The sequence below is a fragment of the Pristis pectinata genome, chromosome 2, assembly GCF_009764475.1.
Source record: "Pristis pectinata isolate sPriPec2 chromosome 2, sPriPec2.1.pri, whole genome shotgun sequence".
NCBI classification, from domain to species: domain Eukaryota; kingdom Metazoa; phylum Chordata; class Chondrichthyes; order Rhinopristiformes; family Pristidae; genus Pristis; species Pristis pectinata.
The window spans coordinates 87,303,051-87,327,715 of NC_067406.1; the positions used below are offsets into that span (position 1 = coordinate 87,303,051).

At 38.9% G+C, this 24,665-nt stretch overlaps 1 protein-coding gene across 3 annotated transcripts in view; it reads left to right on the forward strand.

Annotated features, from left to right (window-relative positions):
* Nucleotides 1–24,665, forward strand: part of wdfy3 (WD repeat and FYVE domain containing 3) — a 253,917-nt gene that overhangs the window by 140,223 nt on the left and 89,029 nt on the right. For all 3 annotated transcript variants that reach the window (XM_052010252.1, XM_052010254.1, XM_052010253.1), the window contains 7 exons: nt 6,800–6,920; nt 8,015–8,232; nt 10,934–11,124; nt 13,219–13,353; nt 15,705–15,884; nt 16,782–17,015; nt 21,290–21,389. In XM_052010252.1, the coding sequence (XP_051866212.1) occupies nt 6,800–6,920; nt 8,015–8,232; nt 10,934–11,124; nt 13,219–13,353; nt 15,705–15,884; nt 16,782–17,015; nt 21,290–21,389 (1,179 nt within the window). The remainder of the gene's footprint in view (nt 1–6,799; nt 6,921–8,014; nt 8,233–10,933; nt 11,125–13,218; nt 13,354–15,704; nt 15,885–16,781; nt 17,016–21,289; nt 21,390–24,665) is intronic.

Genomic DNA, 24,665 nt, shown 5'->3' on the forward strand with positions numbered 1-24,665 from the left:
GACATTTGTGTTTGTTGATTGCTGCTCTACATTAGTTTGCACAGTTAAAGAATGTTGGTTACATAGTCAAACAGAATGCAGATTTGAGATCATACTCTAATAGTACTTTGATGAGACAGCCCCTTGGTACGGTGTGCACTCTGTTCATTAAACCATAACAGAATAATTCAAACACTGGAGATCATTCAGAAGGGATCATTAATCTGATTCCCACTATCAGGAATCTGAGAAATGGAGAAAATTTAGAGAGCCTTGGAATAGAGGTAGAAGCTAATAATCGAGGTGTATAAAATTGTGAAGAACATACAAAAGTAAACTTTTAATAGTACTTTCATTGGAGGAGTTGAGGATTGGTATGTAGGCTAGACAAGTAAATGTTAGCTTCTGGATCAATATCAAGTTCATAGAAAGAAGCGAGATTAAAATTGGATTGAGTGGTAGACACAAAATCGCTCGATGATTTTAATAAACGATTGATGCATTTGGGGGGCAGAGGGATTCTAGTGAACATGTAAATAAAAGAATCTTATATCTATTGTCACTAGAGTATTGGTGGAAGACATTTAATATGAAGCATCATACAAAGCTTCAAACTTCGTGATCTAATGTTGAATGGAAATTTAGGAAGATAGGAACACAAATAGGCCTTTCAGCAACTTTAGACCGACTTGTTACTAAATGAGATAATAGCTAGTCTGTGACCTACTCAGTGTACTTGTCCTTTTATATACTTGGTTAACGAAAGTCTATTTTGGATTTAATCATAAGATTTTAACCAAGCATCAGTTTTGGTTTGAGGAAGAGCTCTCCAAACTACTCTTTTGTTTGTGGCACTGTTTTCTGGCTTTGGTTTTGAAAAGCTTACCTCTTGTGTTTGAATAGTGCATTAGTCCTGCACTCCTGAACAAGCAAAAATAGTTCCTCTCAACCTGAACAACATTTCTCTTTAATTTCTTGAGAACTTGAATCCAATTCATCCGTTATGCTTCTAAATTCTAGGGAATGCCGCCCTAGTTTATGCAGTTGAATTGCTAAAGCCTAGGCATGAATCTGGTAAATTTATGTTGCCCTCTCTTCAAGACTAATATAAAACCCAGAATAGCTTGCGGCATTTAAACAGTGCACTAACAAGGTGTGTATTGTAAAGCTGTGCATTATTTCTACCCATTTGTATTCTGGTTCTTTGTAAGTAAAGACTGGCTTGTCATTAAACTTTGATTATTTTCTGTATCTGCTCATGATAGTTTAACGATAGAACATAGAGCAGTACAGCACGGGAACAGGCATTTTGGCCCACAATGTTGTGCTGAACTAATTAAACTAGTAATTAAACCCCTAACTAAACTAATCCCTTCTGCCTACACAATGTACATATCCCTCCATTCTCTGCACATGTGCCTCTATCATATGCCCATCTAAGAGCCTCTTAACCGCCTCTATCATATTTGCCTTCACTATCACCCCTGGCAGCACATTCCAGGCATCCACCACACTCTGGTTGTAAAAAGGAAACTTTCCCCGCACATCCCCTTTGAACTTTCCCCCTCTCTTAAATGCATGTGCTCAAGTATTGGACATTTTGACCCTGGGAAAAAGATACCGGCTGTCTATGCCTCTCATGCTCTTATAAACTTCTATCAGGTCTCCCCTCAGCTTCTGCCACTCCAGAGAAAACAACTCAAGTTTGTCCAATCTCTCCTTATAGCACATGCCCTCTAATCCCAGCAGCACCCTCTTCTGCACCCTCTCCAAAGCCTCCACCTCCTTCCTTTGATGGAGCAACCAGAATTGAATGCAATACTCCAGATGTGGCCTAAGTAGAGTTTTCTAAAGCCATAATGCAGCTTCCTGACTCTTGAACTCAATGCCTCGGCTAATAAAGGCAAACATGCCATATACCTTCTTTACCACCTATGAACCTGTGCGGTCACTTTCAGGAAACAATGGATATGCACCCCAAGCTCCCTCTGTACATTAATGCTGTTTAGGATCCTGCCAATAACTGTACTATCCTTTTACATTTGATCTCCCAAAGTGATCTGTGTGCATAGTCCTTAAGATTTCTTTGGACCTTCACTGCTGCTTCACCGTTCAGAAATCCTTAGATTTTATATTATCTATTATATATCTATATTAAAAATCATTTGCTATAGTTTTCCCAATCCAGTTTAAACTATCAAATGGCAGTAGTCAATAAAAGTATAGCTAAAAGTCAAATATTATTTGCATGTTGTTCACAATAGTGCTGGAGAAAATCTTGAAAACTCAGGGATTGGGAAAGGGCTTTTGGAGGGTGCAGCATTTGGCTTAAGATCCACACAGAAGACAGAAGTAAAGTTGTGAGAAATGGGGAGAATTTATTTATACAGCAAGCTATATAAAAAAAAAATACGTTGAAGTTGACAAGTTTAAGATTTTGTTAAACTGGAGTCAGAGTTGGATACTTGGAGTTTCAAAGCAGGGCACTTGGTGTAGTTGGAGCGATGAAATGTATATATTTTCTTCCATTCAGCTCGGTGCAGATGGTCCAAGATGGTGAGTTGCAGACCCCAACATTCTAGATGCAAACCTTTTATTCGATTCTCCTCGTATGTTACCTCAAGTTATTGTTCTCACTACTAAGAGAGGTGGGGTAGGTCTTGTTCAATTAGTGTTTTATGCCATTCCTACACAATGTCCTTCCTCTTACATTCATCACCTTAGCTGTATGAGGCATGTATCCTGCATGTGTTCTTGGCCATCTTATTTACTTGTTCAGGGAACAAGATCTTCAAGATCCTTTTATTTCTCTACACTTTTCAATATTCTGTCACATACAGTATATTTCTTCACCAAATCTGCCTTCCTGGAATGCAGTACCTTGCATTTCTCCAGATTTAATTCTAGTTTTCACTTTTGTGCTGAGCTAACATCCAGTACCCTTCAACTTGCTTCCTCACTGATAACTGTGCTGTTAGTTTTGGTATTACCTGCAAACATAATCATTGTTCATTTATTTAATCAAAACCGTTAATATGTATCACAATAAGCATGTGGACATAATGCTGAGCCCTGCAGAATCACAGTACAGATAGTCTCTCAGAGGTTAAAAGCCTGACAAACATTACACTTTGCATTGTGCATCAAGGCAACTTTGGATCCATCTTGCCACATTCCCTTGGAAACCATGGGCTTTCACTTTTCTTACCTGTCTGCTGAATGGAACTTTTATCAAACAATTAGCTAAAATCCATACAGATTAAAAACTCTATGAGAAGGATGAGTCATCCACAGCTGACTAAGGAAGTTGAGGATTGAAAGAAAAAGCAGATAATTATGTGAAAATTAATACATACAACAGTACAGTACAGTAGTAGGCCAGAAAATTGGGAAAACTTTTGAAACCTGCAAATGATGTCTTAAAATGTAATAAAAAGGAAAGAAATATTTTTGGAGTAAAAGAGCAAGAAATATGAAAAGAGATGGTAAGAGCTTCTACAAGTATACAAAAAGGAAGAGAAAAGTTAAAGTAAACATTACGCCTTTAGAGGATGAGACTGGAAATCAAAATGGCAGAGACTTTGAATAAATATTTTTCACCTATTTTCACAATGGAAGCATCTCAATAATAGTGGAAAGTTTGGGGTCATAAAGAAGGAACTTCAAGCAAGCATCATTACTGATGGAGCTAAAGACTGACAAGCTCTCTGCACCTGATGGCCTATATCCTTGGATCTGTAGAGGTAGTGAATGCATTAATTGTGATCTTCTAAAATTCCCTTGGTGCTTGTATGGTCTCAGCAGCTTGAAAAGCTGCAAATGTAGGATGTACAAGTTGCCATCTTTCAAAATTCCATAGATTTTAGAACTGTTCCCACAAATTGGAAGGTAACAAATTTAATCCCACTATTTAGGAAGGAGGGAGAGTGAAAGGAAGGAAGTATAGATCAGTTAGCCTGACAGCTGTAGAAAGGAAAGTGCTGGAACTAATATGAAGGAAGTAATAACGGGGCACTTAAAAGATATTAATAGGATTAGGCAACGTCAACATGATTTTCTGAAAAGGGAATCATGTTTGACAAATTTGTTAGCGCTTTTTGAGGTGTTCACTAGCAGAAACCATCCTTATTTGAGCTGGTTGATGTGTTTGGACTTTCAGAAGCTTTTTGATAAGGTGCCTTACAAAGTGATTATTAAACAAATTTAGAGCAGTAGTTACTGGGGGTAGTGTACTGGCATGATTAGAAATTTGGTGAAGGAAGAAAACAGAGTAGGAATGAACGGTTCTTTTTCAGGTTTGGAATTTCAGTGTACTACTGGCATTGTTGTTGGGGTACCAAGTATTCGCAATCTATACCAATGATTTGGGATTAAGTTTGCTGATGATACAAGGTGAAGTGGCAGTGTTAGCCGTGAAGTGATGCAAAGAGGCATCAGGGGGCTTTTAAAAGTCTTGGTGAATGGCCAGTGACAAGGCATATGAAATATAATGTAGAAAAATATAAGGCCATCCATTTTGATGATAAAGATAGAAAGGTGAAATTTTCTTTTAAATTGATTGGTGTGCTCGTTCATGAATCACTTAATTTAACGTGCAAGTTCAGGAAGGCAAACAACAAGTTAGCCTTTATTACAAGATGACTTGAGTACAAGAGTAGAGATGTCCTGCTTCATTTATATAAGGCCTGAGTGAGAATGCCTCTAGAATTTTGTGTTCAGGCCTCGTCTCCTTATCTAAGTAAGGTATACTTGCAATTGAGGGAGTGCAATGGAGGTTCTCCAGATGGATTCCTGCATTGGAAATTTTTGCCCCAGAAGGAGTTTGAACAGATTGTCCTGAGTTTAGAAGAATGAGAAGTACTATCAGAACATCAGAATTTTTATGGGGTTTGACAGGGTAAATGCAGAGTGGTTGTGGTGTCTGGAACTAGGGGTCACAGATTTGAGAGGAGGTTTGTTTACCAGGAGAGCAATGGATCTTTGAAATCTCATACCCGAGATGACTTTGGAGGCTCAAGTCGCAAAGTATATTCAAGACAGATCAATGGATTTTAAGATATTAAGAGAATCACAGAATGTAGGGTTAATGCAGGAAAGTGGTGCTGAGGTAAAAGATCAGCAATGATCTTTTTGAATGGTACAGCAGGCATAAGAGACTGATTGTCCAACTGCTGCTTCTATATCTTATGTTCTAAATACCTGTTCAAGACGGGAGGGAGATAATAGAAAACTATAGGCTAGCATGCTTACCATTTGTCATTAGGAAGATGCAGGAATCCATTGTTGGGTAAATCATAGCAGGACATTTAGAAAGGCACAATGCAGTCAAGTAGAATCAGTATGGTTTTATTAAAAGGAAATTATGTTTCACAAGTTCACTAAAGTTCTCTGAGATCGTTAGTACAAAGAAGATATAGGAGAACCTGTAGATGGGGCATGACAGAGTAAATGCCAAGCAGACGTTTCTTGGTTTTGGAAGACTGTAGAACTGGGGAACATAATTTCAGAAAAAGAGGTTGTTTATTTAAGACTGAATTTCTCCTTTGGCTGTTCAAATCCATGAAATTCTCTTTTAGGAGGGTTGGCAAGGCTATCGTTGAATATATTCAAAACTGAAGTAGACAAATTTTCAGACTAATAAGGGAGGTTGAGAGTTGTGCAAAATAGACAGGAAAATGGAATTGGGGCCAATGTTCTCATGTAGTCTACATCAAATGCGCTATCCTCATTGACCTTTTGCCTCTTGAAGGAATCCTGTTGTTGTCATAATTGACCTTCCCTTTACAAATCCTTGCAGGTGATCCTTAGTTATCATCTCTCAGCATTTTATCCAATAACTTACCCATATTTAAGATCTTAAGACATCTTTATTGGTCACATGTACATCAAAACACACAGTGAAATGCATGCTTGCATAGAGTATTCTGGGGGCAGCCCGCGAGTGTTGCCATGCTTCCCGCACCAACATAGCATGTCCACAACTTCCTAACCCATATGTCTTTGGTATGTGGGAGAAAACCGGAGCACCTGGAGGAAACCCATGCAGACACATGGAGAATGTACAAATTCCTTACAGACAGCAGCCAGGATTGACTGACTGATGAGTAAACACATTATCCTTTCACCTGAAAGACTTGGTGTGACTCAGCATGAGACTGCAAGAATAAAAAAAATAAAGAAATTGCTCTTTTATTCCTCCAGGGTTAGTGGTTACATGTTTGAATATGCAGAGGGAACTATTTTCTGTGGTTATTGCAGACATTGCCAATATGTACCCTATTCTCTTCCAAAATCCACGATTCCTCATGTTGATTCATAAGTAGTGAAGTAAACATTTCCTGCTTTATCTTGCCTTTTTGTCCTTTATCCTTCAATCTCTCTCTCATTCCCTTAGCTTCTCTGTCTTTTACCTACCTGCTAATTTGCTTACACTCTTCTTTGGTCTTTTTATAGTTGTGTGTTTAAGATTGAATGTGAGCACCCAAATTAATGTTCATTAAATTAAAATTCCCTTATTGTTTGTTACAGCTGTAGAAGTTGCTGAGAGTTGGTCATTACTTTGCCTCCGCCTGTACATAAAAATAATGCTAAACAAGAAGCCACTCTACAGCTTATTCTTGAAAAATTGTATTTCATATGTTTGCCAGGTGTCGATGATGATTTTGGTGGCCTTGTTTCAGCTAATACCATTCTACTGAGAAATAGACTCTTAGACATCTTGCTAAAGCTGCTGTATACTTCAAAGGAAAAAAACATAATGCTAAACAAGAAGCCACTCTACAGCTTATTCTTGAAAAATTGTATTTCATATGTTTGCCAGGTGTCGATGATGATTTTGGTGGCCTTGTTTCAGCTAATACCATTCTACTGCGAAATAGACTCTTAGACGTCTTGCTAAAGCTACTGTATACTTCAAAGGAAAAAAACAATGTTAATTTGCAGTAAGTTTTACTTAAATCATGTTATCTAAATTGCTGTGGTTTCTTAAGTTATTTATCCACTACCTTTGAGATTACTAACAACATAGTACAGACAATATATGAATATGGATACTGTGCATTGGCACCAGATGAAGTTTACAATGTTGGTGACCACAGAATATGGCCAGTACTATACCCTATAAATAATTAATAAATAGTGGAAAGGGTGGAGGAATAAGAATTGCCAGTTCAGATTATGATTATGCAGGGGCGACAGCCTGATATGTTCTCAGGAATATAAAGAAAATTGAAAAGTCAAATGAGTAGTTGACAAAAACTGTGTTGTGTAGTTTTAAATGTATAGTTGCACCAGGATTATAAAACTGCAGTAACAAAATTATTCTGTCATCTTGTCAAATTATGTCTTATTTGTATATTCCTGTGCTTTGTATGCTGCCCATTGGCTGATTTTATTGCCATTTCACTGCATGCCAAGTACAAATTGCACATTTAGAATTGTGAGATCTCTTTGGGGGGGAATTGAGTGATGGTGTAAGAACTTGAAACTTGATTTTTTTTCTGTATTTTCAATTACTTCTACTGATCGTTTTGAAACATTCAGACTCTTAGTTCATATATATTTAATCAGCTTAATGTGCCTTTGAGTACATTTATTTGCACCTTTGCCTCAGCATTCCTATTTCAAAAAAAAAGTAGTATTTGTTTCTTTTAAAAGAAATCTGAGTTTAAGTTTCAGCCATTGCTAACTTTCACTCTCAACTTTCCCCTTTAAATCTGTCATTTATATTGGCTGGCTGTTATGTGACATCAGGAGAAATTCATTGGGTGCATGTAATTACCAGCTTAATCCAGAGAAACTCTAGTTAATGTGTTTGCAGCTAGACATCCTTTTTTCACTGAGCCCATGGTGCATGATTGAGTAGCCTTTATATTGTTTAATATTTATATCTAGATGTAATATGTACAGTTGACCTTGCACCATTTTAGTTAAATCACGTTTTATCTATTTTCTGTGCACTTTAAAGTAAGAGGCTTTAGCTAACTTTGTCTTTTCCCTTCTATTTTCAAAATGCACGCACAACATCAAAACATAGAGCATGTGAAGAATTGGTGAAGGTTTTGGGTTTTGACTGGCTTCTGATGTTCATGGAAGAACACTTGCATCCCACTACTGTCACTGCAGCAATGAGAATTCTTGTTATACTGCTGAGCAACCAATCGATCCTTGCCAAGTTTAAAGAAGGGCTTTCTGGAGGAGGTTGGCTCGACCAGACGGACTCTGTTCTCACAAATAAAATTGGCACTGTATTAGGTATGTGTGAAATCTTATGCAAAGTGTAATTGGTACATCTGGAATGTTGCCTGTTTGCTTTTCCAAATTACTTAGCATATATTTTATTTAGTGTATAATTTTTCTTAAAAGGTGTAAACTGTAGGGTTTGACCAAGGTGATTTGAGAATTTGAAGTCAATTCATGCAAGTTTTGGAATAAGTAGCCAAAATCAATAAAACTGATCATAAAGCTGTGTTATTCTCATTAAAATCCCAATAACGAAGCTATCCTGCAAAGTTTTGACTGCAGCTCTTACACCAATGTGGCCTACCTGATAGTCTGATTCCCTACATTCCAAACTCATTTCTGGAGAATAACAGTATATGATTGCGTTACCAACAAGCATTGCATCCTGAAAAGAATGCAAATATCTTGCTGAACATTTAAAACTAATTTATCCACAAACTGATATTCTAGATTGGATTATTTTCACTACAGGCACAATGATATGTCATGACACATTATGCATAAATGTCAACCATTCCTGATTAAGGACTTTGAAGTGTAATGCATGTTATGGTAGAAAGTTACTCACTTAGTATTATTTGAATTTACAATGAAAATTAATTGCATGTACAGTGGCATGCAAAAGTTTGGGCACCTCTGATCAAAATTTCTATTACTGTGAATAGCTAAGCGAGTAAAAGATGACCTGATTTCCAAAAGGCATGAAGTTAAAGATGACACAGTTCTTTAATATTTTAAGCAAGATTACTTATTTATTTCCATCTTTTACAGTTTCAAAATAACAAAAAAGGAAAAGGGCCCGAAGCAAAAGTTTGGGCACCCTGCATGGTCAGTACTTAGTAACACCCCCTTTGGCAAGTATCACAGCTTGTAAACACTCTCTGCAGCCAGCTAAGAGTCCTTCAATTCTTGTTTGGGGGATTTTCGCCCATTCTTCCTTGCAAAAGGCTTCTAGTTCTGTGAGAGTCTTGGGCAGTCTTGCATGCACTGCTCTTTTGAGGTCTATCCACAGATTTTCCATGATGTTTAGGTCGGGGGACTGTGAGGGCCATGGCAAAACCTTCAGCTTGTGCCTCTTGAGGTAGTCCATTGTGGATTTTGAGGTGTGTTAAGGATTGTTATCCTGTTGTAGAAGCCATCCTCTTTTCATCTTCAGCGTTTTTTTTTTTAAAGATTGTGTGATGTTTGCTTCCAGAATTTGCTGGTATTTAATTGAATTCATTCTTCCCCCTACCAGTGAAATGTTCCCCGTGCCACTGGCTGCAACACAAGCCCAAAGCATGATCGATCCATCCCCATGTTTAACAGTTGGAGAGGGGTTCTTTTCATGAAATTCTGCACCCTTGTTTCTCCAAACATACCTTTGCTCATTGCAGCCAAAAAAATTCTATTTTAACTTCATCAGTCCACAGGACCTGTTTCCAAAATGCATCAGGCTTGTTCCTTTGCAAACTTCTGATGCTGAATTTTGTGGTGAGGATGCAGGAAGAATGAACTCGATTAAATACCAGCAAATTCTGGAAGCAAACATCACACCGTCTTTAAAAAAAAGCTGAAGATGAAAAGAGAATGGCTTCTACAATAGCATAACTATCCCTAGCACACCTCAAAATCCACAATGGACTACCTCAAGAGGCACTAGCTGAAAGTTTTGCCATGGGCCTCAGTCCCCTGACCTAAACGTCATGGAAAATCTGTGGATAGACCTCAAAGGAGCAGTGCATGCAAGACTGCCCAAGAATCTCACTGAACTAGAAGCCTTTTGCAAGGAAGAATGGGCGAAAATCCCCCAAACAAGAATTGAAAGACTCTTAGCTGGCTACAGAAAGCGTTTACAAGCTGTGATACTTGCCAAAGGGGGTGTTACTAAGTACTGACCATGCAGGGTGCCCAAACTTTTGCTTCGGGCCCTTTTCCTTTTTTGTTATTTTGAAACTGTAAGAGATGGAAATAAATAAGTAAACTTGCTTAAAATATTAAAGAACTGTGTCGTCTTTAACTTCATGCCTTTTGGAAATCAGGTCATCTTTTACTCGCTTAGCTATTCACAGTAACAGAAATTTTGACCAGAGGTACCCAAACTTTTGCATGCCACTGTATATACAGCTTGCAAAAAGCAACAAAGTGCTATTTTCTTATGTCCTTTGTGACAAAATGTGAATTGTAGCATAAGTAACCTTAACATATACTACCTTTTACATCATCTATGGGTAAATTTCATATGTTTATAAGGTACACAGGAACAATAGTGTAGGTTTGAAATTATTATTTCAACAGAGTTATTGGGTGTTTTATCACAAAGTAGACTGACATTTCAGTGTAAAACATTGCAAAAAATGTCATCTTTCAATAAGATAACAAACAAGGGATTGCCCACGTGTTTAGAACATAAATGATCCATGAGTATTTTTGAAGAAGAATGGGATTCCTGTGTTTAAATCAATAATTATCATTCAACATCAAAAGTATTAACATTTTATTGACTGTTACGCATTTTACACTGAATGTGAAAGGTGCTTTAAAATCTGTTACCTCACGACCTTTAAGAAAGGGACACAGCTTCCATTTGGATAAAAAAGGCTGTATGTGACCAAAGAAAGAACTTAGTAAGGATCAGCAAGGTAAATAGTTTATTTTACTTTGCAGTTCCAACTCTGTGACGAATCAAAGATTCATCTACTGCAACTGATTCATAATTTTGTTTTTTTTTCAGGTTTCAATGTTGGCAGAATTGCTGGTGGTAGATCAACAGTGCGTGAAATAAACCGTGATGCTTGTCATATCCCTGGTTTCTCCATTCTGCAGTCATTCCTACCGAAACATACAAATGTGCCTGAGCTGTATTTTCTGTTGATGGCCCTTTTCCTCCAGCAGCCAGTTACTGAACTTCCAGAAAACCTGCAGGTATGTAATCCCTATGATTTTAAATGTTGTACATTTTCTATTTAATCTTTAAGTCATCAGCTTTTCCACCATTAAAATGCTTTGGATGTGTTCAAAGGGTGCAGGTACATAACATAATGTGAATTTCCATAAAGCTCCATTTTGCCCTGAAAATAATGGGATGAGATTTGTAAAGATCTCCATGAAGGCTTTTATTTAACTGGTTTAGTTCAAAAGAATGAAAATGATTTTACAAGGCAAACAAAAGAAGCAACAAATTATTTTTCAATCCAAAGGAATTAATTTATACTGCTACATTTAATTATTGCTGCATTTTAGAATTTGATGTTTCATTTTTGAGCCTAAATAGATACTTTTACACCTTATTATAATGCAGATTCAATGATGGATAAATGGAACATCCTAATTGTATCAGGTATTTGTACCAGGTAACCGAGAAGATTTTTATCCTCCATGTTACTGGAGCACAAGTATTTTTCACATTTTTGAATGCTATACATGCAGTGGTAAAAGCCTGCAGCAGCCTGTTTTGCTGCTAAAAAGTTTCTTACGTATCTTTAGTATTTTCAACAGAATCTGGAAGATTACAATAAACTTCTTTCTCATTGGTGTATTTAGACTCAGGAGAGACACCTTTTCCACTCATTAGGAAAGAGCCTTTATGAATCCTCACACTTTTGAAACCAACATGAAAAAATGTGAAAACAAGCTGCAAAGAAGGTCTTACAAGTGGCATTAAATGGAGTAAACCAAGAATGGAGGCAGCAAAAGAAGTTGGCAGATTCAGAACTGCTGGTGCATATATGAAATCAAAACAAAACAAATGTTTTATGTCATTACTATAAATGGGGTGTTGGGTCTATAATTTTATCTCCTTCATAGTGCTTAATTGTGTTGATTTCACACATTCAGTGGGAAGAACAGGCTAGAGTCAGTCAGCTGCTGCTGTTATATCAGAGGACTATTTTGGTTACCAAATATAGTTGGCATTTCCTGAAGAAGATTCTGAAATTCAGAAGTATTTTAATAATGACTGCAAGTTGAGCGAGCACCTTCACTAGGAAGTTGCTGATTTTCTGTTTTGCTTTTATTTGCTGAGTTGGTAATGTGGCACATTATCTTTTACATTTAGATAAAAATAGCAACAATCTCTGTTCCGATTGCCAATGTCACTACCCAAAATAACATCTTGAGCGAACTTCTTCCCTGTTGTGAAATAGCATGAAATTAAAATTTAACTGTGAAAAGTTAACTTCTAATGTCAAGGAGTGAACAATGGTGAATAATTCTATGTTCGTGAATAATTGATCACAGACTCAGTTTAAATATACGAATGGGTCAGTGAAGCAATATATGCACATCAGTAATAAGTTAGTTGGCAATCAAACAGGTAATGTCCTAGGCTCTGTGATTAATTCCCTATCATTGACACTGGAGAAGTTAGCAGTCTCTGCATATTCATCAGCTTGAAAAAAAATGGAATAATTTTAAGAACATAGCCCTTCAGAAATTGGAGCAGGAGAAACCAAGGCTGATCTACCTCTGCACCATTTTCTTGCACTATCCCCATATCCTTTGTATCTGGAAATACATTGATTTCTGCTTTGAATAAACCCAACAATTGAACCTCCACAGGTCTCTGGGTTAGAGAATTCCCAAGATTCTCCACCCTCTCAATGAAGAAAGTTCTTCATCTCAATCCTAAATATCCTACCCTGTAGAATAAGACGGACCCCAGGTCTAGACTCTTTGTACTCCCTGAATCTAGCCTGTCAAGCCCTGTAAGAATTTCGTAAGTTTCAATTAGATCTCCTCTCATTTTTCTAAACTATAGAAACTGCAGGTCTCAATCTTTCCATATACTGGGAACCCGCCATTGCTGCAATATATGCTGTGTTTCCTCTGAGGCAAGTACATATTTCTTGGGTAGAGCCCAAAACTGTACGTGAAACTCCAGGTACAGAACCACCAAGATCCTATATAATTGCAGTAAGATTTCCTTTAATGTAAACTACCCTTAATTAATAATAGATTTAAAAAGTCAGGTGTTACATTTGTTAACTAAATCAATGGGCCTGTGCTTTCTTAATGCAGTTTGACCTGGATTCCATTTGGTCATTTATCTTTGGTGTTCTTGCGTCGAGTGGAACGGTGGTTGCATCTATTCACACTGTGTGTTCAGAGGCTGCTTTTTTATTGTTGGGAATGCTGAGGAGTATGCTCAATCTTGTAAGTATACAAAATCCAAATTCAGCTTCACTGATTTTCTAAACTTTTGTTCAGTATTTTATCCGAGCTTGCCTCTTTCCTGTTGCATCCTTCAATAAAAGATTTTCCGCAGTTTGGTTTAATTGATATAGCTTTACTGCAAAAGAAAATATAGGTGAAGTTCATCCTTTTGCATTAGGAAACATCAGAAATTTTTAATTTCCTACCAGACCTCCATTCACTTTACATTGTGACATTATTTAAGGTGTAAAGATGAAGTGATTTAGGTACGTACTTGTTTAGCGGGATGTCCTTTTGCTTTCCTCTGTGTCCTGATCAGGTGAACTTTCTAACATATCATCATTATCACAACGTAACTCTAACAAGGACCAAAGTAAATATATTTAATCTAATGTGCGTTTAAAGAGCCCAGGTAAGTATAGTATATTTAATCTTCAATGTTTCAACGTTTGTAAATTGATTTTATGCCGCAAATGCTGGGATTCTAATGAGCCTCAATGAAAATGTTTTTTTTGCAAGATTCATTAATCTTCCTATGGCAATTCCCTAATTCAGATTATTTGGGAACTGACTCATGTGAATGAGATCAGACCACAGAGAAGGCACACCTTGTTTACTTGATCTCATCTACAGAAATAAATACCTGGCAGAGCGGTAATACAAGCAAGGGCTTCTCTTTTCAAAGGACACTGGGACAGTGAACTCAATTACACTAAAATATCTGAATGGCAGTTCAGGTTCAGATGTATCCAGAATCACTCTAAGAATAGCCACCATTCCTTGTTGCTGCATATGACCAAACACATCTGTAAGCTTTGTGCATTTATCTGGCATGCCAAAGGGGCACTGGCTTCACAGGTTCAAAATCAACATAATGTTATGTGCAGAGCCTTCCAATATGCTCTAGGGATACTTGGGATTATCATGCAGTACATGATTGCTGCAATAACTTCTCCTCGTCTTGTCAAGCTGCATGAAGTGGCACAAAAGACTGCTTTAATTAACAAAAAAGAGAAAATTGGAACAAATGGATCATTTTCAGATTGCTAATCAGTATTTAGTGGGGTGCTGGGGCTTTAACTATTTATAGTCTATCTTAATGACTTTGATAAAGGGACAGTGTTTGATAGCCAAGTTTGCTGACCACAGAAGGTAGGTAGGTTTGCAAAGTGTGAGGAAGACAAAGTGATATTGATAGGTTAAGTGAGTGAGCAGGAAATTGGCAAATGGAATATAATGTGGTCAGTGTGTGGTTATCCACTTTGAAAGTAAGACTGAAAAAGAAAAATATTTAAATGAAGTGAGACCACAAAATGTTGTGGTCAAAGGGATCTGGAGTCCCAGTGCATGAGAAACAAAGGATTGGCAAACAGGTACAGCAAGCAATTAGGAAAGCTAATAGAATGCTGGTATTTATTACAAGGGATATGGAGTATAAAGAAAAGAAAGTTTTGATGCAACTTGACAGTACTGTTGAGAATACATCAGGAGTGTGTACTATTTTGATTTCCTTATTAAAAGAAGGCTCACTAGGTTGATTCCTAGAGTGAAGTGCTTGACATCTGAAGAGGGGTTGAGCAGGTTGGGCCTATGTTCATTGGAATTTAGAAGAATGAGAGGTGATCTCATTGAAACATTTAAGATTCTGAGGGGGATTGACAGGAAGATATGGGAGGATGTTTCACCAAGTCAGAGTATCTAAAATTAATTTCAGAAGAGATGAGAAGGGATTGCTTGCTGAGGGTCATGATTCTGGACTTTTCTACTTTGGAATATATTCAAGACTCAGATTGAAATATGTTTCAACTACAAAGGAGACGGAGGCCATGGAGAGAGACAGAAAATGGTGTTGAGGCCAAGATTGAATCAGCCAGATCTAGTTGAAGTAGCTCAATGAAACAGATCTAAATGAAGTAGTTCATTCACCTACTCCTGTTCCTGTTTTTTATATTCTTAACTTTCCTCATGAATCACTAGTTCCAAATGAGAGAGAATTAATTAGCTGAATTTTCCTTTTGCTTCAACTCTACAAGCCATAGAAGTCTGATGAGTTTGGATGTCTGCTGAAGCAACAGAATTTTTGTAATCTCACTCTTACATTGCTCTTTAATTCTATACTATTGCTGGTGTACTCTGTGTGTTTGCACAAGTATGTACCTTAGTAATGGAAAACAGCTAGCTAGAAAATTAAGCACAAGCTTCATGTTTCAATTTGAATTGGTCTGAAATTTATAAAAAGAATTCCACTTACAGTTGCTTAATGCAACATCTGGGCAATTGTGATAGGAGCAATGCATTTTGAATAAAAGGTACTTTTCCTTGTGTACTGAATCTTTTATTTCTTCCTGCAGCCCTGGCAATCTGAAGAGGAAGGCTCTTGGCTTAGAGAATATCCAGTCACTTTGATGCAGTTTTTCCGCTACCTGTATCACAATGTTCCTGATCTGGCCCCTCTTTGGACAAGTCCAGAATTCCTTTGTGCATTTGCAGCAACTGTCTTTCCCTTCAATATCAGGCCATATTCAGAAATGGTGTGTGTGTGTTTAATTTGTGTTAAACTGGTCATTCTTCTAAAATTCTGCAAAGTGAAAGAAATGAAAGCATAGTGTTTTGGGAATGGTATTTGGTTTTTATTAGTTTTCATTTGATACATTATTTTTGTGTTCCTGTAGTTTGTAACAGAATGCAGAGGAGGAAAACCAAATTTAGATTGGGGATCTCATTGACGAGAGGGGAAAGTCAAAGGTTCTTTAGAAGAGGGTTGCACTGTTGGAATCAGAAAAACATTCCCCATTGATATATGTTAATTAGTGGCCAATAGAGGAATGTGTTTTATGCTTTAATGTGCATTATAAGAATGACGGTAAAAGTTTTGAAAGTATCTTTGACAAAAGCATTACTTTTAAAAAGCCCAGTTTACTTCCTCTCAGCCTCCACCACTCTAAGTTTCTTGACACTTAACTAAGGACTTGGGATGGTTTGATAAATGAATGGCGAGAACTGTAGGACTTTATTATCATTAGGGTGCTTGGGCTTTTTTCACTGGACACTCTCATAGATTTGGCATGTCTGATTATAATTTTGTTAATTCAATCTGAAGAGATCTCCTTTTATGATCGTATTTGTGGCCCAGTTTGTCAATTCTCATTGATCTGAATGATATCGTTTTTGTTCTGAAACTTTAATTGCTTATAATTATGCACTGCATGGGATTATTGTGGTAAATATCCTGTTGAACTTTTCAACCAAATATGGAATGTGGTAAAATTAAGTTAATTTGCTGCAAATGTGATTTTACTGCTTTGCAGAAATAAATTTTGCAAGAAATTTGGTCATTAACGAAGATACAGTATATTTTTTACAGGCAACATCTTGCTTATGATGCATACAGTGTAAAATAATGTAAACTTCCTCTGGTCCTTATCCAGGTGAGTGATCTTGATGATGAAGTGGGCTCTCCTGCTGAAGAATTCAAGGCATTTGCCGGTGATACTGGCATGAACAGGAGCCAGTCAGAATATTGTAATGTGGGGGCTAAGACTTTCCTCACCAATCATCCTGCCAGAAAGTTTGTATTTGACTTCATGCGTGTCCTTGTGATAGAAAATCTGTGCCTTGCACCTGCAAGTAAACAGACTACTCTTATAGATATGCTTTTAGAGGTAAGTATTGATGGATCAGAAATAATAAATGTCATAAATAAATCATCTTCTCTCCATTTGTTTTCTTAATTATTTTTTAAGTACTTTACTCACTCTTTTCACCCTGATCTGAATTAGAGGGAAAATTATTTGATCAAAAAACCCCTATTTTTCTCAGTGTGTAATTGTACAATTTTAAAGAACAGAATATTTAGATTGCAAATAACTTAACGAATTTCCCAGGGAAGCATCCTAGAGTAAGGAACCAGGGAGTATGATTCTGTTGCCTGACTAATTTATAGAGCAGCTCTCCCGAATTTGGCACAAATGACTTGATGTTGTCAAAAAGTTGACGAGAATGGCTAACCACCAAGCAAACATTTACTCTTACCCTACACTAATTCCACTTTATTTATAAAGTTGTAGAGAGATACAGCATGGAAACAGGGTCACTGAGTTTCTACCAATCATCAACAATTCATTAATCCTGTTTATCTTATTTTCCCCACATTCTTATAACTCCCCCCAGATTCTACCACTCACCTACACACTAGGGGCAATTTACAATGGCCAACGAACTAATCAAACTGCATGTCTTTGGGATGTGGGAAGCTAGGGAGAGGGTAGGACCACTCAAGGACAAAGGTGGGAATTTGTGCCTGGAGCCAGAGGAAGTGGGTGAGATACTATATGAGCACTTTGCATCGTATTCACCAAGGTAAAGGACATGGAGGATAATGAGATCAGGGAGGGGTATAGTAATATCAAGAAAGAAGAGGTGTTGGATCTTCTGAAGAAGATTGTGGATAAGTCCCCAGGGCCTGATGGAATCTATCGCAGGTAGTTGAGAGAGGCAAGAGAGCAGATTGCTGGTGCCGTGACGGAGATCTTTGTATCATCTTTAGCCACAGGTGAGGTTCCAGAAGACTTGGAAAATAGTTGCTTCTTAGTTTGAGAGGGGAAATAGGGATAAATCCAGCAAATTATAGTCTTGTAAACCTTGCATCATTGGTAAGGAAATTATTGGAGAAGATTCTGAGGGACAGGATTTACTCACACCTGGAAAAGCTTGGACTTATTAGGGATAGTCTACATGGCTTTATGCAAAGAGGTCATGTCTTAAAAAATTGAGTTTTTTGAGGAGGTGATGAAAATGATTGATAAGGATAGGACAGTGGATGTTTTCTACATGGACTTTAGTAAAGCTTTTGACAAGATCCCTCATGGAAATCCTATTGAATCCAGATGAAGGCTCTTGACGGGAAACGCTGACTGTCCATTTCCCTCCACAGATGCTGCTTGACCCGGTGAGTTCCTCCATCATCTTTTTTGTTACTCTCTCCTGGTAGGCTGATCCAGAAGTTTAAGGCACATGGAATCCACAGAGACTTGCTAGATTGGATTCAGAATTAGCTTGGCCATAGAAGACAGAGGGTAATGGTGGAGGGGCATTATTCCGACTGGAGGTCTGTGACCAGTGGTGTTTCTCAGGGATTACTGCTAGGGGGTCTTGTTTGTGATATATACAAATGATTTGGATAAAAAGTTAGGTGGGCTGATCAGTAAGTTTGCAGACCACACAAAAATTGGTGGAGTTGTGGATAACGAAGAAGGTTCTCAAAGGATACTGTACTGCAGGATATAGACCAGTTGGAAATATGGGTGGAGAAATGGCAGATGGAGTTTAATCTAGACAGATGTGAGCTGTTGCACTTTGGGAGGTCCAATATAAGAGGAAAGTACAGTAAATGCAGAACCCTTGGGAGACGCAAGAGATTGCAGATGCTGAAATCTGGAGAATAATAAACTTCCGGAGGAACTCAGTGGGTCGAGCAGCATCTGCGCTGTGTGGGGTGGGGGGGAGGTGGTGGTGTGGAGGTTGGTGGAAGATGGAATTGTTAATGTTTTAGGTAGAAATCCCGCATCAAGAGCATTGATGTGCAGAGGGAACTTGGGGTGCAAATCCACAGCTCCCTGAAAGTGGCAACATAAGTAGATAGGGTAGAAAGAAAGCATACGGCATACTTGCCTTTATTGGTTGGGGCTTTGAGTATAAAAGTTGGCAAGTCACATTGCAGCTGTATGAAACTCTGATTCGGCCACATTTCGAGTATTGTGTACAGTTCTGGTCACCGCATTTCAGAAAGGATATGGAGACTGGAGAGGGTGCAAAAGAGGTTCACCAGGACATTGCCTGGATTAAAGTGTATTGGCTATAAGGAGAGGTTGGACAAACTTGGAATGTTTTCTCTGGAGTATTGGATGCTGAGGGATGACCTGATAGAATTATATAAAATTATGTGAGTCATATGTAGGGTAGACAGTCAGACTCTTTTTCCCAATATGGAAATGTCAAATGCCAGAGGGCATAGATTTAAGGTGACTGGGTGATATGCCTAAGAGCCTCTCAAACATATGAATATGGACACAGTGTAGGCAGAAGGGATTAGTTAGGCATTTAATTACTAGCTTAATTAGTTCAGCACAATATCATGGGCTGAAGGGCCTGTTCCTGTGCTGTACTGTTCTATGTTCTAGGGGGAAAGTTTAAAGGAGATTTGTGAGGCAAGTTTTTTTTTACAGAGAGTGGTAGGTGTGTGGAATGTGTTGCTAGCAAAGGTGGTGGAAACAGATATGATAGCAATGCTTAAGAGGCATTTAGATAGGCACATGATGGAATGGATGGTATAGACCATGTTCAGGCGGATGGGATTAGTTTACATTGGCATCATGGTCGGCACAGTCATCGAGGGCTGAAGGGCCTGTTCCTGTGCTGTACTGTACTGTTCCATGTTCTATGTAAGTCAGAAAACCTGGAAGTAACCCACATCGTCATAGGGAGAATGTACAAACTCCATCAGACAGCACCTGAATGTAAGATTGAACCTGGGTCTCTGGCCCCAGTTGAATAAGAAAATGACTACCATAACTATTTTAGGCTTGAGGCATCAAGTTTGGAAGTATCCCTTCAGGGAATGTGAAGATTTCAGTGAGGGTGAAGATAGAATTTACAAGGATGGTTCAATATATAAAGGAATGAATTGAAGCCAATAAACTGGAGAAATTGGAAGTTTATTACAAATGAAAAGACTAAGAGTAGATTTAATAATTAAAGCACCTCAGCATTTTGATAAAGGAAATAAAGATAAATGGCTTTCAACAGCTGAATGTTCAGTTACTTGAGGGCACACCTCTGTGGTGAATAGCGAAAGTAGCATCACGAAGTAAAACTTTTTTTGCACAAAATGACTAGGTTTAAGAATGAATTGCTTCAGAAGGTGACGGAGACAGTTTAATACTTGCTTTTGAAATGTTAATTGGATAAGTATATGAGTGAGAAAAACATTGCAGGAGTTTGGGAAAGAATTGGCAAATGAGGCTAACTAGTTTTCATTTTAAAAGGTACAGTGCAAATTCAGTTACCTGAATGACCACTTCTTTTGCTATACTTCATATATGTGCAAGTAGATCATTTGACAGGATACGGGCATTCTTGAGTTAGTATCCTTCAATTTTATTGTGTATCAGACTGAAGCATCAGAGCACTGTCCTGAGTGTGCGAAGCTACACCACTGAACGTTAATATGCTTGCAATATATTAGAATTCAAAATTGAATAACTAATGTAAATTTGTGTTCCACATTCTGGTCATATTGGTACATTTCTAGTACACGTCCTCCCCAGGTTCAGAATCTAGTTATTTTCTTAACTAATTCTCCATGGCATTAATATTGCTAAATTAATTTTGAAGAACTTTCCAAACAGCAATTTTTAAAGAAAATTCCCTTTAATCATTGAGATTATAAAAAAATAAAACAATTATTTATATTTATTTTGCTTGCTCCAGCTGCCAACCCTTAAGGCATATCTAGAATCGCAGACTGCAGTTTCTTATTCCAGAAACACCCACAGGATCTTCAGCTGGCAGAGAAGATAAACAATAAGAAAAGCAGAACTGCAGATGCTGGAAGTGTCAAGTAAAAACTAAAAATGTTGGAAGTACACAGCAGGTTAGATAGTATTGGTAGTGAGAGAAACAAATTTGAGATCAATAGTCTATAATTTGCTGTGATGAATTGCCTATCCACATTATTTATGCATCAAAAAATAATTGGTTATTTTGTTTTTAACTAGCCATAACTGGAGAATTATGTTTTACCTTTCCAAGTAACGTGCTACTGCCTAAGATTATGCATTGGGCACTATATTGTTATTCTTGACCATGATCATGACACACGACTGTATCTTTAGGCAAGATAATGTTGATTCATATTTATGTTCTTTTTCTCTTCAAGGCATCACCTGATAGATCAACACGAGCTCAGCAAAAAGAATTTCAAACTTGCATCTTGGACAGTGTAATGGATCATTTATTGGCAGCAGATGTTTTGTTGGGTACGTTAAGTATAGTTCCTTCTGGCCAGAATCCATGGAAGAGAAATTTTCTAAATTACGTGAATTCCAACAAAAAGTTGGGCAGTTTAAGTTAAAGATAAAGTTAAAGATAAAGTTAAAGTTAAGTTAAAGAAAAACTTAAGTTAAAGGAAAAAAGAATTAGTTCTGATGGAGGACATGGTGGTGTGCTGCAGCTGCTTGATGTGGGAGCTCGTGGACCTTGCTGCGGTCTACAGTGGCCACATCTGCAGTAAGTGCTTGAGGCTGGAGGAACTTCGGCTCACAATCGATGAGCTGGAGTTGCACCTTCAAACACTGCACAGCATCAGGGAGGGGGAGAGTTTTGTAGATACTGTACATAAGATGGTCACCCCCCTTAGAGCAGGTACCACTGGAGTCCAGGAAGTAGATAGAATGGTGACTGTCAGGGGAGGGAAAAGGAAAAAGAAAACGAACAGGCAGATAGAGCAGAGGACCCCAGAGGCTGTTCCCCTCAATAACAGGTTTTCCGCTTTGGAGGCTATTGAGGGAGATGACCTGCCAGGGCCTAGCAGCAGTAGCCAGGTCTATGGCACTGGGACTAGTCCTGCTGCTCAGAAGGGAAGGGAGGAGAAGCAGTAGTGATAGGGGACTCGATAGTCAGGGAAACAGGAGCTTCTGTGGCAGTGAGCATGAATCCCTGATGGTATGTCGTGTCCCAGGTGCCAGGGTCCGGGATGTCACTGATCGGGTCCACAGGATTCTAGAGCGGGAGGGAGAACAGCCAGAAGTCGTGGTTCATGTTGGTACCAACGACATAGATGGGAAGAGGGATGAGGTCCTAAAAAGTGAGTTTAGCGAGCTAGGCAGAAGGCTGAAGAACAGGACCTCCAGAGTAGCGATCTCGGGATTGCTGCCAGTGCCTCGCGATAGTGAAGGGAGGAATAGGAGGAGATGGCAGATAAATGTGTGGCTGAGAAGTTGGTGCAGGAGGGAGGGTTTTAGATTTTTGGATCATTGGGATCTGTTCTGGGGAAGGTGGGACCTGTACAGAGAGGACAGGTTACACCTGAACCTGAGGGGGGCCAATATCCTTGCGGCCAGGTTTGCTAGGGTGGTTCAGGAGGGTTTAAACTAGATTGCGAGGGGGAAGGGAACTGGAGGAGTAGGTCAGAGGAAGAAAGGAATGGGGAAAAGTCAGATCTGACAGGTAGAGAGGCTTTGAGGAAGGAGAAGCAGAGTACAGGCTATAAAAGTAGTAAGGTGGATGGGCTAAAGTGCATTTACTTAAATGCGGGAAGCATCAGGAATAAGGGAGATGAACTGAGAGCTTGGATTAGTACATGTGGCTATGATATTGTGGCTATTACAGAGACATGGCTGACATCAGGGCAGGAATGGATATTGAATATTCCTGGTTTTCAGTGTTTTAAAAGGGGTAGGGAGGGGGGGAGAAGAGGAGGAGGGGTGGCAATACTGGTCAGGGACACTGTTACAGCTGCAGAAAGGGTAGATAATGTAGAAGGATCCTCTAGAATCAATATGGGTGGAAGTTAGGAACAAGAAAGGGGCAGTTCCCCTCCTGGGAGTATTCTGTAGGCCCCCCAGTAGTAGTAGGGATACTGAGGAGCAGATTGGGTGGCAGTTTTTGGGAAGATGCGAAAATAAGTGTTATTATAATAGGAGACTTCAACTTTCCAAATATTGATTGGCACCTACTTGGTGCCAAGGGTTTAGACGGGGCGGAGTTTGTTAGGTGTGTCCAGGACGGATTCCTGACACAGTATGTTGACAGGCCAACTAGAGGGAATGCCATATTAGATCTAGTTTTAGGTAAAGAACCGGGACAGGTGACAGATCTATTGGTGGGTGAGCATTTGGGGAACAGTGACCATTGCTCCATAACCTTTATAATTGTCTTGGACAGGGATAGGAGCAAAGAGGACAGGAAGATATTTAATTGGGGGAAGGCGAATTAAGAGGCTATAAAGTGAGAACTTGGGACTGTAAATTGGGATGACATTTTTGAAGGGAAATGTACTATGGAGATGTGGTCGATGTTCAGGGATCTTTTGCAGGATGTTAGGGATAAATTTGTCCCAGTGAGGCAGAGAAGGAATGGTAGGGTGAAGGAACCGTGGGTGATGAGAGAGCTAGAACAACTAGTTAGGAAGAAAAAGGCAGCATACATAAGGTGTAAGCAGCAAGGATCAGACAGGGCTCGTGAGGAATATAGAGTAGCTAGGAAGGAACTTAAGAAAGGGCTGAGGAAAGCGAGAAGGGGACGTGAAAAGGCTTTGGCAAGTAAGGTTAAAGAGAATCCCAAGGCATTTTTCTCATATGTGAAGAACAGAAGGATGGCTAGGGTAAAGGTAGGTCTGATTAAAGACAAAGGTGGGAGGATGTGCCTGGAAGCTGTGGAAGTGGGCGAGGTTCTCAATGAATACTTCTTTTCAGTATTCAGCAAGGAGAGGGGTCTTGATGATGCTGAGGACAGTGTTGGTGAGGGTAATGTTCTAGAGTATGTAGATATTAAGAGAGAGGATGTGTTGGAGTTGTTAGAAAATATTAAGACAGATAAGTCCCCGGGGCCTGACGGAATATTCCCCAGGCTGCTTCGGGAGGTGAGGGAGGAGATTGCTGAACCGTTGGTTAGGATCTTTGAGTCCTCGTCCACGGGGGTGGTACCGGAGGATTGGAGGGTAGCGAATGTTGTCCCCTTATTCAAGAAAGGTAGTAGGGATAGTCCAGGGAATTACAGACCGGTGAGCCTTACGTCTGTGGTGGGTAAGCTGTTAGAAAGGATTCTAAGAAATAGGATCTATGAGCATTTAGAGGATCATGGACTGATTAGGGACAGCCAGCATGGCTTTTTGAAGGGAAAATCTTGCCTCACAAGCCTGATGGGGTTCTTTGAGGAGGTGACCAGGAAGATTAATGAGGGTAGTGCAGTGGATGTGGTCTACATGGATTTTATTAAGGCGTTGACGAGGTTCTGCATGGTACGCTTATTCAGAAGGTCAGAGGCCAAGGGATCCAGGGAGACTTGGCTGTATGGATTCAGAATTGGCTTGCCTGTAGAAAGCAGAGGGTTCTGGTGGAAGGAGTGCATTCAGATTGGAGGGCTGTGACTAGTGGTGTCCCACAGGGATCGGTTCTGGACCTCTACTTTTTGTGATATTTATTAATGACTTGGATGAGGGGGTGGAAGGCTGGGTTAGCAAGTTTGCAGATGACACAAAGATTGGTGGTGTTGTGGATAGTGTGGAGGGCTGTCGAAGCTTGCAGAGGAATATT